Here is a 14619-nt window from a genome sequence, read left to right as displayed (position 1 = left end):
ATTCATTAGTTTTAGTGCTATATTAACTATATGATATGAATTTAATGTTATACTTTCATTATTGCTTCTTGATAATATAGTATCCAAAAAAGAGTCTAGACCTATTTCACAGAGGAGGAACCCAGAGATGGTATGTAACTATCCTAAAGTCATGGGGTTATAGAAAGGCAGAGAATGAGAAGCAGATATCCCAATTCCCAGTCAAAAAAGCGGATATCCCAAATTCCCAGCACTAACATGAACTTGATTAAAGAACCGAGATAATATTCCCAATAATTAGGAAATTAGTTTGTTACCAAAGGGATTTCCTTCTTTTCTCATCTAAGAGGATATGCCAAAGAGAAATGAACATGTGAAGAGTTCTAATATGTAACTACTGTTATAAAACATTTAAAATGTAAAACTGGCACCTTTTCAAAACTTACACGTTAAGAAATCATTTTAAAGTTTATTCAAATGACAGAATCTTATCATGCTTCACATTCAGTTTTTTTAATACTTAAGAAAACGTCTATAAATGTGTAACGAATGTATGTATGTATAAATTAATTATAAATCATAAACCACCCTTTACAAAAAAAATTGATTTATTCCATCAACTACACCCCAATAATTTCAAAAAGTGTATCAAAGAATTATTTCTAAATTGATTTTTTTCTTGCTGTACGTAGCGCTAAGGACAACCTGTCAGCTCTCAAGCTTTTGTTTGACCTGCTTTGTCAAATGCTTTGTGAAATGATATTCAGAACAGCACCATGTGATGTCAACTTGCATTAATTCTTTCCCAAAGAGAGGTGTTCAGTATTCAAACTGTGTTTATACTGGCACAATCTATTTATGTGTCAGCTTCATTTCTGAAAGTTTACAACTACCTCTTCCTTTGGAAGACTCTGTTCTTTCTTGCAATTTCTCTTCTAAAACAACCTTTGGAAGGACAATAATAATGTCCTATAAAGCTCCTTTCAGGGAAGTCATTAAGAAAATGATAAATATTTCACATAATTGAATTAAAATGTTGGCTATATGTCAATGTTAAGTTTTACTATTTTCATCACAGATAGATCATGAAAAATTAAAACTTTCATTTATTCATCTAAGGAAAGATTTCTCAATGAAGTCAATCCATAAACAATATTGTACATGTTTTTATGTAAAAGATAATTTATTAATTTGTTTTCAGCTGTCAAGAACCGAATGCGTTTGTTACTAAAATTATAAAATGTCCTTTAATTAGGTTATAGTAATGATTATATATATTAGCAAACACCTAAATGTTTTGCCGACTGGGTAATGTGGGGTAATAAAAAAAATTCATTTCAAATTTCTTCATTTAAAAGAACAATGTAAATCATTTATCTATTATTCTGTCTTGCTTAGAAAACACTTAACAGAAAGGTTTCATTAAGATTCTAAGTCTAGACTTTGATGATTTTGAAATGAATTCCTGGTTTCCTCTATTCCCCTGGGAGCCAATTATAATAATTTCAAGGACAGTCATTAGCAACTCTAATTCAGTTGACTGCTAAAGGTCTTTTTTCAAATTTTGTCCTTTCCACCTTTTTTCTGAAGCCGGTTTCTGGTTGGTTCGGTCAATACCAAAGGTTCTTGTATGATGACTGCTGGGTAATTTTTGCCTAATAGTTCAACTTCCACTTGCTGTCCCACTTCACTTAGTTCTACAGGGACATATGCGAAAGCCAGACTCTTCTGGATGCTGTAGCTATAGCTTCCAGATGTCGTGTTGCCAACCACCTGTAAAACAAGACCCAACAGTCCTCAGCGTCTCGGTCACAGCTCTGTGCTCCTCATCTCTGGGTGAAAAAAAAACTAAAATACGGATTCAACTTACAAAATGGAAGTTTTATGAAATGCTGTCTGGGGGGACAACGCCAGAGACACAGGAGGAAAACTTCACATTTTGAGAAGATGAATGAAAGTTTACAAATTATGAAAAGTAATTATCAAGGTACACATCTGTATTACTCTGAAATTTCTCATTTTCAAAATAGTAATACTTAGTTTAGGCCAGGAGTGGTGGCTCGTGCCTGTAATCCCAGCACTTGGGGAGGCTGAGGCGGGTGGATCATTTGAGGAGTTCGAGACCAGCCTGGCCAAAATGGTGAAACCCCGTCTCTACTAAAAATACAAAAATTAGCTGGGCGTGATGGCGGGCACCTATACTCTCAGCTACTCAGAAGGCTGAAGCATGAGAATTGCTTGAACCCGGGAGGCGGAGGTTGCAGTGAGCTGAGATCTGGCCACTGCACTCCAGCCTAGATGACAGAGTGAGACTGTCTCGAAAAAACAGTCTATATAACAAGCTTGATTAAAAGATAAGAAGGCTATTGGAAATCAGGTCTAAAGGAAAGAATGAAAAAGAAGGGAAAGCAGAAAATACAGAAAACTGTCGTCAAAACATTACATGGAACAAAAATAAAAGGAAGACGACAAAAGTAAAACATGATATATAGCCCTGCTCCAAATGGCTTCTCCTGGCCACACAACACTGCACTAATCCTTAAAGTCCTACCGTCTGGCACAGTGGACTGCTTATACCTGGAGCTCAAGACATTCACGGACGGAAATCAGCCTGGTGATCATTCAGCTGCCTCAGCAAAGAGCACATTACAATCAACAATCTTACTATAGCACTTCTAGTATTTTAGATGCTAACATGTTCATGACTTTAATTGCAGACTCCTATCTCTGTAGTCCCAGTTTTTAATTCTCTCTTTGAAACCCCAAATCAGAAGCTCTCCATATGATTTCTCTCTCTTTTTTTTTTTTTTGAGACAGAGTCTCTCTCTGTCACCCAGGCTGGAGCGCAGTGGCTCCACCTCAGCTCACTGCAAGCTCCGCCTCCCAGGTTCATGCCATTCTCCTGCCTCAGCCTCCCGAGTGGCTGGGACTACAGGCACCCACCACCATGCCCAGCTAATTTTTTTGTATTTTTTTAGTACAGGCGGGGTTTCACCATGATAGCCAGGATGGTCTCGATCTCCTGACCTCGTGATCAGCCTGCCTCGGCCTCCCAAAGTGCTACGATTACAGGCGTGAGCCACCACGCCCGCTGCTCTCCATATGATTTCTAAACTTACTGTGAAAACTGATTGACCGTGAAAAAAGAAAACTTTTTGACTGTGAAAAATAAAATGTGAATACATTCATTAGTAAAAGTTTATCTCTGGCTGATTATTAACTGCCAAGGTATAACACATGCTTTAAAATTGCTTTTCTCCTTTAGATCATAGTTCAGTGATACAGGCAGGGATTAGGGTCAGAGAGGTTAGAATTTTAATCATTGCTTTTTTTTTTCTGGTGTGGAATAAGACTACTGTCACTCCATATTTATTGCTTTATATTATGAGAATTAAACAAAGAAGCAGAGACTAGAAAATCACTTTTGGAAATTTCACAATCACCAATTTGCAACAGAAATTGAGGCATAATATTTATGCTAACAAATATGTTGGAAGAATTGTCACCTCAGCCCATAACTGCAAGTGGATACTCCTGGATTTTCACTTAATCCATTACTCAGTGATGAACATTTTTTGTTTTTTTCCAAAGCCTTAGATGATTTTCAGGTGAATGTGTGTTGTTCTTCTCCACTAGTATGTTTCTGGCACAGTTATGTTTACAGTCATCTGGTCCTACAGAATCCCTCCATACCAGCGTGATACCACCACCATGATATTCCTCACATTTAAACTCTCCATGAGATGAAGAAGATGCCCACCAGCTGCTCTTTCCCCATCATCCTCACAATCCTGTAAGAAGGTCTGTTTATTCTCACAATATACTCTGTAGGCATAGATGCTGTGGGTGGTACTAGCTATTTTCTTATTCTCACACAAGTTGGAAAGAACCATTTTCACCTGTTTGGGACAAACTACTGGATCAAAGTCTGCCTGAAAAGTACTTATTTGGTCTGTAACAGAAATGCCATGATCAATCGGAGATAATTCTCTTTGATTTTCACTGATATCAAAATCTGGTGCTTTCACCGAACTTTCTGGCTGACATGCAAAAATGAGATCATCTTCACATTCAACATCTTCCTCTTCAGTTTCTTTCTTTACCTCTGGGCCTGGTTCTGTCATCTGAGGTTTTTGTATTGGAACATCTCTTATTTTCTCCACTCACAGGTAAAGAATACTTTCACCAATATTCTGTCATTTTCTCATTAAATATTTTGGGAGGAAAAGAAACTTATCCTGGATCCCAGGGACACAAAGCAGGTACTCTCACTGAACCAAATGGGGTGGCCACATATATATTTCCTCAAGGCTATTCAATAAATGGACAAGTTCTTGCCCTTTAAGCCAATGAGCATCCAACTGATAGACAGGTGGAGCTGTACCTGGGTTCTCATTTGGTAGCATCACTTGCAAGCAAAGTGTCCATTTGGGGTCATTTATATCGTTGCTAATTCTAATACAAAATATTTTGGCACAGTCATCAATGACACACCATTCCTCACCATCAATGGCTGCCATTGCTTCAATTTCCTCATCCTGCCTTTGGTTACTCCCTGTGTCCCCCTCAGCCATGTAGCCCTGGGAGCAGCTCTGTTGCCCCAGCTGGAGTGCAGAGGTGCAATCTTGGCTGTCTGCAACATCCACCTTCCGCGTTCAAGCTATTCTCTTGCCTCAGCCTCCTGAGTAGCTGGGACTACAGGTGTACACCACCATGCCCGGCTAATTTTTGTATTTTTAGTAGAGACGGGATTTCACCATGTTGGCCAGGCTGGTCTCGAACTCCTGAACTCAAGTGATCTGCCCGCCTTGGCCTCGCAAAGTGCTGGGATTACAGGTATGAGCTACCATGCCTGGCTTAATCATTGCTTTTTGAAAGACTTTCTTGATAACCTTGTTTTCATTTCCCCATCTGTAAGAAAGAGATTTGGGTTTGGAGCCCTGGAAGAGTTAACCTGGTTTGCTTGAGCATCTTCAGAAAACAGGAAGAGACCTAGGCCAGTCTCAGGGTGTGAACCCCTGACTCACTGGGTCAAAAGTCCACAATCCTCAGCCCTTCTCATCTCCCTAACATCCCAGCAGTGATTTGTCTTGCAGTCATTCTGCATTAGTAACCTAAAAAAATAGAGTCCTTATTTATGAGTGCTATTTTTAAAATTTGCTTTGCTTTCTGCTAGAATTTACTTTCATTTCTATTTGAATTTCTCTCTAATCCAGGGGTTAGAAGCCCAGGGTATTTCAGAAGTCTGGCTTTTCCTTTTACCTTATTACTAAATCTCCAGGGAAATGTTTTCCCTTGCATAAATTTTAAATAGTTCTACCTAAAATCTTCCAGGTTCAATTAGATCCATTCTGTCTTTTAGTTCAGTGAACTGTGAGAACTATCTGTCCCCACCCTCTGCCTGGCAAATTCTCATTCTTTGTTAAAACAAACATTGACCTTCTTTTTACCAATGTGAATAATTCTCATTTATTTTTAGCCTTTTCTCATTTCTCTCTCAAATTATGAGAAGTCTCTATCTGACTTCCAGAAGATAACATGGCAAATGGCCTTTGAAGGAAGTTAACATAATTTAAGTTTGATGTTCTATTGTGTTTTTCTTTGACTGTCCTTGTATGTTTTAGTTTACAAATAATAATTTTAAAAAACCTTCTAAGCTCTCCAAACCTCTCCACAAACCTCTTTTTCAAAACTTCCTTCCAAGCTAAGCATCTTTTAATAACTGAGCCACCCAATATAAAGAAAGTCTTTCTCATGACCATCTTTATGCCTTGATTTAAAAAAAATTAAACCTCATTTAAGGTTATAATCCCTTTCTCCAGCACTGCCCAGCTCCTAGTTGGACTTGACCTTTCCCCAAGGCACTAAAGACCATCTGACATGCAATATACTTTGTTTATTTTGTCCATCGTCTATCTCTCCCTCCTCTGGAATGTAAACTCCATGAGGTCAGAGATTCTTGTGTTTTGTTCACTGCTATATCCCCAGTGCCTAGAATATCGCTGGCATATAGTAGACACACACACACACACACACACACACACACACAAAAGTCAATAAACGAATATATTTGTACTCTATCTCCAGCATTGGAAATGCTTGCGAGAATAAAATACTAAATACCAAAAGCAACACAAGTCAAGACAAAGTCTGAAAAGAAAAAGCAAAAATTATTTCATATCAGTCCAGAGTAAAGAGGATCCAAGGAGGGCCTCTGAAAAAGGATCAAAAAGAAGACTATTTGCATGTAAAATGATGACCTTACTAAGCATCAAAGAGCAGGCAAACTCATATTAGGAAATCTAAGAGATAGAATCCTATAATTGGATTAGCAGCTTTATAAGCAGACGGCAAGGAAAGGTGAACAATATAGCATGTAAATGCAGTACATGCATAGGACAAAGGAAAAAACCTTTAGATTAGACCTTGGGTTTTCAGGGTTTTAAAACTAATTTTGGTATCATCATATTTAAGGTGGCTAAAAATCAGTTGATTGTGGATGACGTGGGAATACAGAATAATACAGCATAGTATCTCTTTCATTCCACGCTGAGTAAAACAGAAGTTTGGTGGAAGGGTAAGTGTAGACTGTATTAAGAAGTACTGAGAAAACTGAATGGGAATAGAGTGAAAAATATAAAACAAAGGAAAGATGAGGTAGGAGGAAATGTAGTGACAAGAAGACATTATCTCATCCAATGGCTTCATTTTACAGATGAGAAAACCGAGGCCCAGAGATCAGCTCAGGATCAGGTCAAATAGCTAAGTAACGGCAGAGCTGGTTATAAGTATAAGTTATGTGAATTGTGAGCAAACACGAATTGGAGGAAGAATATATATTGAGAAAAGAGGGCTGAACCAGAGATACAGAACAGAAAGAGAAAGAAGAGACAGGGAGAAAGGTAGGAACAGTTCAAACAGAAGAGCAAACTCAGCCCAATTTAAGAAGGAAGTAGAGGTCGGCCGATCCAGGCTTACAGACAGGCGAAGGCACTTGAGATCTGAGAAAAGTCAGTTGGCTTCACAGGCTCTAATAACATCCACCTGATACTCAGATGCACAAGAATGTGGGTATAGAATTAAATTCTTAAGGCCGGGGGCAGTGGCTTATGCCTGTAATCCCAGCACTTTGGGAGGCCAAGGTGGGTGTATCACCTGGCTGGTGATCAACACCAGCCTGGCCAACATGGAGAAACCCCATCTCTACTAAAAATACAAAAATTAGCCGAGCATGGTGGCATGCACCTGTAAACCCAGCTACTCGGGAGGCCAAGGCAGGAGAATCACTTGAACCTGGGAAGCGGAGGTTGCAGTGAGCTGAGATCGTGCCACTGCACTTCAGCTTGGGCAACAGAGTAAGGCTCTGTCTCTAAATAAATAAATAAAAATAAAATAAATTCTTAAGAAACTGCATGGGGACATCAACAGAGACAGAAAAGAGATCAAATTGAAGTGTTCAACATGTCTTAGAAGAAAGGACTAGAAATTCAAAGCTGGAAACTAGACCTGGGTTGGAGATCAGTTCTATTAATCACTGGCCATGTAACCTCAAGCAAGTTACTTCTGAGCCCCTCAAAGCCTCATCTTTAAAATGGAAATGATCATACATATCTGGCAGGTGTGCTGTAAAGTTAAATGGGAGAGCACATGAAAAATATCTGGTATACAGTAAGAACTCAGTAGATGTTAGTTCTTTGTCAAATTGACCCATGCTTTAGCCCCAAAGGCTGTGATTCAACACCACTGGCTTTGTCCACTTCTAGCACTCTTTGTGTTACTGATGAGATAGAGAAAATGGAAACAAATGTCAAGTAGGCTGCAGTGAATAAGAAAAAAACCCAGACACAGAAACTCTGAGTCTTGGGTAGTGACCAAGCTGACCCTGTTCATTGCGGAACAGCTGTTTAGATGAGCTTTGAAGGCTCCATTCCCTCCCCATAGTCTAAGCTGGGTGTCCCACATATGCCTGCTAACACCAGGAAAAACACACCCATACTCAGTTTCAACAAAATTGACTTTTACAAATAGTAATAAAAAAATGGAGAAAGTAACTGAATGCAGAAAGCTTGGGAGAAAAAATGGAGAAAATAAAGTCCCATTGATACGTTATCTGACTAACTGGTTTTACTGAATACAAATAGAAAGAATAAAAAGTAACATTCCAAAATGAGAAGGTGATTTTACTCTTCCTGAAGAACCAAATGGTTTCCACTTTTCACTTTATTATCTAAGGTTCTACCCTCTATTGTCATGGATGTTTTCATTTGGATTTTTTCCCTGTTAATATGCTAATTGCCTCCTTCTGAAAGATCCATAAAAAGTTAAATCAGAATGCCAAATTTTTTATAAAATCCATCTTTTGCATTTACAGACATGGATGTGGTGAGCAAATAGATCATTTACCCTCTAAATCATACCCTTCTCATGGTCCAGTGTATTTCAAGTCTTTGGGTTTGTTTTCTTTAAACAGAATATATAGAATTTTATGTTTTCAAAAATGAGCAACATTTCATTTTCCTTTCAGTCAATTGTGTTCTGTCTTTTGAATGTCAGCTCAGAAATCAAAAGCGTGTCATCCCTCCAATAAATAATTAATAGCAAAAGGGTTTAAGAGGAAATAGGAACAAGGGGAGTTTCTGTTGCAGAAGATGCCACAGCCCCTGGCAGTGAGGTCCTCAGCACTCACCTTGCCATTGTACCAGATGCTTTCATTTCCCTCTGGATCAACATCATCCGTTGCCAAGGTGAGGCAGACCAGTCTTCGTTTCAGCCCCTTGGCTTTAATCTGTTTCAGTGCTTGCTTTCCTATGAAGTCTGCCGGCTGCAGGAATCCAAGATAATGATGATGAATGAATGCTCAGACACTGTGACAAGGTTAGAGATGCAAGCATTTAAATTTGTCTTTCCTATTTTCTCACCAATTACACATTAAATAAAAATACAGATTGGATCAAATGTCTAGACAAATATTTCTTAGTCCTCAAATGACAGTATCAGCCACCTATCCCTTCAGAATATGTTAGATTTAAGGGTAATAACTTGTGATGACAATTTACCAGAACCAGGCAGAAACCTAGGCAGAAAAACATAAGGCATTGTTGCAATGGTGGATTATGAAAGTGACCCTTGTGTCTAATGGGTCTGGACAGTGGTACGGGCTGTCGGTAAGCAATGTGCAACTCAATTTCTACCTATAGAAAGTCTTTTACCAGAAGAAAATTCACTTTTTTGAAACATGGTGCTAAAACAAACCCAAAATGCAGTATTTTTTTTTCTTTTGCTTCTTCAGAATAATGTCTCTGGAATGTATTTACCTATTGGATTGCATTCATTAGATGATTCTGAAACCATTTATTGAGCCCCTACTATGTGTGAGGCGTAATGCTAGGCCCTGTGTGGCTAACAAAACCAGTTAGGCACAGACATTTTTATCAAAGAGTTTATTCTCTAACACTGTGCTTTTCAACCTTTTTGTTTTTTTTTACTTCCGTGCAACACATGAGAGATGACATTCCTATTCCTAATACACTCCCATGGGCACACTCGGGGCCATTCCCAATGCAATCAATGCAAGGGAACGAGAGCAACATTGTTATAGGGATAACCTTAAGTTCATTCTTATGTGTTTAAAAAAAAAAGTAGGAATCAGGCAAACTGGAAGACTTCGCACTTATTGGTAATACACCTTAATACACCTTACCTGTGAGTAGGACACACAAGTGAGCAATGACTCCTCAGCAGAGACACTTAGCTAATAAGGGAGATAGAATTCTACTCAACCAAATGCCAGGAGACACATGATAAGTGTGATAAACTAGTCAGAGGTGAAGAGAGAGCACTGAGAGTGAGTGCCCTGGAGGGAGGGCTGACATCCGTGGGAGGTTAGTATGAGACTTCTGCATACTCTGCCTAGACAAGCATCTCTTATGTGAGGGAAAGGAAATTTGTGATATATAAATCATATCTATGGTGAATGAGATTTAATCAGAGATCACAATGTGGAAAACAAGATTCTCCAAACAGTTCCCACAGACAGACTACTCTCTGAAAGCAAAGAAAGGAAACAACCAAAAGCTTTCATTTCTTTATTGGCAATCAGAAAGAATATTTCATGCCTAAGATGTCCTCCACCACTAACATTTAGGACTTAACACAGTTCTTTCTGCACTTGAAACATTTAGGACTGAGTGTAATAAATCCCCTTAACCTCCAGAGAAGCAGCAGCAGGAGTCCTCACACACCCTCACCTGAGACACCCCCCGCCCCAGTCCACTCCTTTCCTAGTTTAGAACCTCTAGGATGAACCCACAATGAAATATGATTTCTATGGATAATCCAACTTTAAATTGCTGACCTACACAGGAAGTTAGAGCAAGTTTCCATTAGCCGAGGTTAAAATAATGTGCAAAATGAACATCCAATTCTTTCTCCTTCCCCAGGGTGATACAAATGGTGAGAACCAACTATAAAGCTTTATTATGAAGCCAGATCATGAAAATTTAAAGAAGATTGGAACCCGTGTTATTTAATATAGGACAAATGGGGGCAGGGAGTCACAGGAAGAGCTTGATTCATTTGAATTCATATATAGGATAAATTCATGATAACAAGTCATAACAAACCAAAGTTCACTATAGTTAAAACATGCAGAGTTGACCCTTGAACAATACCACTTTAAGCTGCGGAAGTCCACTTATACGTGGACTTTTTTCAACTAAACACAAATAGAAAATACAGTATTCGTGGGATTTGAAACCCATGTATACGGAGGGGCTGACTTTTTGTATATATATGGGTTGGTGGTTCTTGAGTAAACCCAGATTTTGGTACATGTGGGGGTTCTGGAACCAATCCCCCACATACACAGAGGGATGACTATATCTAAGAAAGAATTCTATAACAGCAACATTTTTTTTTGCTATCTTTTAAAAAGGAGACTTGCAATCATAGAATGATGATGACAATGGGTGCTTTTTAGAGTTCTTGTCTGCGTTGGAATCAATAACTATACTGAAAAAGTTTTATGCCTTATTGTGTGGAGAAGCACTTAAACAATAGTCAGTGACCAAACTGACTTATACGGTGTGATTTATGGAATGCCAGCAGATCTGAAATTATTTCCTCACCTACTGTCATGGAATCTGAATCTTTACCATTAGAGATTCATTTACAGCTTGAAGGTTCTTAATCTTCCTGAGTCCCCTATTAAATAATTTTCTTTCAATTATTTATTCAACTGTTGTTAAGCCCCTGCTGAATATCAGATACTGTGTTAGGCAGGGGGTATTCAGAGCTTCAGAGAACATGATCTTGGGCCCAGTCCTGAAATTATTACATCTCCTCAATGTTTTAACAGGAAACAATGTTTTAACAGGAAAATATTTTTCCTCAATGTTTTAACAGAAAAAAAGAACAATTTGAGATTATTGGAAACATAGCAGAACATGACACATAATAGCATATCAATTAGCAATACAAATTTTGAAATATGACTCATGGTTGGTTCCGTGTGTTCTAGGGTGTAAAAATCACAAAAGTTTTGTAAATCTAAAACAAAGAATATCTAATATGTGGAGGCAGAAATGCAAACAAATAGAAGCTTTGATAGAGGTATGGACACTGGGGGCCTAAGGAAGAAAATGACCCAGTTCCGCTTGGGATGGGAGAGTGGGGATCGGAGCAGCATTCTTTGAGTTGAGTTTTGAAAGATGAGTAGGTTTCATAAAACTGCTGTCTGTACAGCCTTTCCCAAAAGTGTCTGTATTTACATTATAATTTGATCTACACAAAAACACCCCACAGATGCTGGGTTTGGAGTCGAAGAGCAGTGCATTAACTCAGTCAAAGACAAGCAATCAACAAACTGGTTAAGAACCAAGATCTCAGGAGGCCTAGCCCTGTTCATTTCGTCTACTCTGAACAGCCCTAACGGAGCCACTTAAATCAGTATCTGCTACACCTCTGGAGGGGATGTGTTGGAAGCTGGCCATGACCATCTGGGGGTGCTGGATGAGAGCTATTGGGGCAGAGCTAGGCGAGGGTTGAGATGTGCTGGAAAAGGAGACTAACTCTACCTTTGTCAAATTCACAATTTTACCAAAGGCTAAGAAGGAACATCAGGTATTAGCTAACCATGAGGGAAATAGGGAAGGTGGGGGGAGACTGGGCAAAAACTTTCTCTAGAAAAAAAATTAGAGTAAATTCAGTTTAAAAAATAATAAAATATTAATAAGTAACATTTACAATTTCTTATGCCCTTGCTGTGTCACATACTAAAATGATGGCTTCACACTCATGAGCTCATTTAATCCTCATGACAACACTTTAAGATGGATATTTTAATCCCCAGTTTATGAAAGACTAAACTGAGGCTCAGTTACATGACAAGATAAACCTGCACCTTTAGATTTTATCCATATTTTTTTAAATGCCTGTGCCTGGAGTCTCTCATTAGAAAGCACAGATGATATAAATACTCTAAATAAAGAATGTTTCTTTTAAATTTCTTTTAGGTGGCTGGAACCGATTTTGAATGACATTTATTAGAAAATAATATTTGTGTACTATGTAAAAGTATCTGAAAACATTTGGAATGTTAATATTAATGCAATTTGATATCTGTATTTGTATATCCCTAAATTAGGAATTAGGTCTTTTCAGTAATTTCATCCTCAGACATGAAATAAAACATATTCTAACAAAAACAACAACAAAAATCTCATTGAAAGTAAGGAACGTTTACTTTCTTTTCTCTTTTCTTTTTCTTTTTTTTTTTGAGATGGAATCTCTCTCTGTTGCCCAGGCTGGAGTGCAGTGGTCACAATCTTGGCTCACTGCAACCTCCACCTCCTGGGTTCAAGCAACTCTTCTGCCTCAGCCTCCTGAGCAGCTGGGACCAGGCACATACCACCAGGCCTTGCTAATTTTTGTATTTTGGATAGAGATGGGGTTTCACCATGTTGGCCAGGCTGGTCTTAAACTCCTGACCTCAGATAATCCGCTTACCTCAGCCTCCCAAAGTGCTGGGATTACAGGTGTGAGCCACCGCACCCAGCTGGAACACTTACTTTCAGTAAGTGCTATAAGTACAGACAGGAGGCTGCCCCTTCCCATTGGCACAATCCCCCTGTCTCAAACCAACGAGGCTCCTGACTTAGGAAGTGATAGCATTTCATTTTCATTTTACTTGGCTTTGCTCCCAAGATTATAGATTTTACTGTATTATATAATTATTAATTATAAATGAGAGGAAAATGTGTCTGAAGGTTAATGCTGTAATTAAAATAGGTGCTTTCAGGATGACCCAAGAACAGAAATATATTTCTTTAATAACTCATTGCCAAATTAACTATATAAATAGCTATTAATATCTTTGAAAAATGTATAAATTTCTGGAGCACTGAGACTATAGCCTAAAAATAGTCCTGGCCTGCGTTTTTAAAATTTATTAATTTTAAATAGCAATATGAGTTATTAAGACAGCCACCTGTAATATATACTAAATATAATATCTACCTATATGAAAACATTAAGTAGATTTTAAGTGAAGTATAATTACTCATCTCTCATTAGCTCTACTAAAAGAACCATATTACCTAAAAGCACATGTAAACGAAAGAAAGTAAATCAGTATATCTTTTGTTGTGATTCTTAGGGCAACAAAGAGCTCTCAGATATGTAGTTAAAGTCAAATTTGACAGCAGCATGGTAGGCAGGGTCTGATATAGAGAGTCAGGGTAGTGGGCTATAAGACATGGGGAGCGATTATGAAAATACAGTCTTGGACCTTTTATTTTCCATCTATATGGAGTCAAAAACCCATCAGAAAATCCAAAGAAGTCATCAATTTTTTGACTCAAGCAGCTTCTCAACTTAAGCAGCTTCTCTATACAATTGGTGATGATGGAATGCTGTCCCCAGCCCCACTCTGCCACCCTGGGTAGAATTGGGTCATATTCTTCCTTGGGCCCCCACTGTCCATACCTCTATCATAGCTTCTGTTTGTTTGCATTTCTGCCTCCACATATTATTCTTTGTTTCAAATTTATAAAACTTTTGTGATTTTTACACCCTCATGGAAAGTTCTAGAGACATAAGTGAATCCGTGTAACATCCTCTGTCCCAGTAAAGCTTCCTTGGGAATCAGGCACAGCACTGGTTGTGGAATCAGTCTCCTGTGTCTTATGGGCATGGAAGGGCTGCAGAGACTCTGGTCATCAGCTACTGTAAGTGGCAGAGTGGAGATGGAAATCCAGATGACAGGCTCTGCCACTATCCTTCAATACTTTCCTGAAAAGCTTCTCATTTAGAATGGATTTTGGATCATCATTTAAAGCAATCCGGGTGGGAATCCCGTTGCAAAGCCTGTGGCCATCACTCACCTACAGTCTATGTCAATCTGAACTTTCTTCACTCAGTTGTGCAGTACCCTGTGCACCTGTGCTACTGTGTATGCCTCAGGAAACTTATAATAAAGCCATAAACTGGATTCATTTATTTGGGGGAATGAATTCACTTAATATCCCCAACCCCCATAATAGACAAATTACAGCATTATTCATTTCATATTTACAGAATTAGAATCACAGGAGTCTTAAAGCAAGCAGAAAACTTAGTCCAAACTCATTTTCCATATGAGAT

At 38.5% G+C, this 14619-nt stretch overlaps 1 protein-coding gene and 1 pseudogene across 1 annotated transcript in view; both read right to left on the bottom strand.

The window, feature by feature from the left end:
* Window positions 1-570: 570 nt before the first annotated feature.
* The window catches only part of DMGDH (dimethylglycine dehydrogenase), a 75311-nt gene continuing 61262 nt past the window's right edge, over window positions 571-14619 (bottom strand). Inside the window, exons 15-16 of the mRNA XM_032156981.2 lie at window positions 8666-8800; window positions 571-1752 (exon numbers count right to left, since the gene is read on the bottom strand). Of these exons, the coding sequence (XP_032012872.1) occupies window positions 1537-1752; window positions 8666-8800 (351 nt within the window). The 3' untranslated portion in view covers window positions 571-1536. The remainder of the gene's footprint in view (window positions 1753-8665; window positions 8801-14619) is intronic.
* Window positions 3482-4553, bottom strand: LOC116470277 (protein IMPACT-like; annotated as a pseudogene).

The sequence above is a fragment of the Hylobates moloch genome, unplaced genomic scaffold (genome assembly GCF_009828535.3).
Source record: "Hylobates moloch isolate HMO894 unplaced genomic scaffold, HMol_V3 SCAFFOLD_6, whole genome shotgun sequence".
NCBI lineage: Eukaryota > Metazoa > Chordata > Mammalia > Primates > Hylobatidae > Hylobates > Hylobates moloch.
This window is presented reverse-complemented; position numbering and strand designations above follow the sequence as displayed.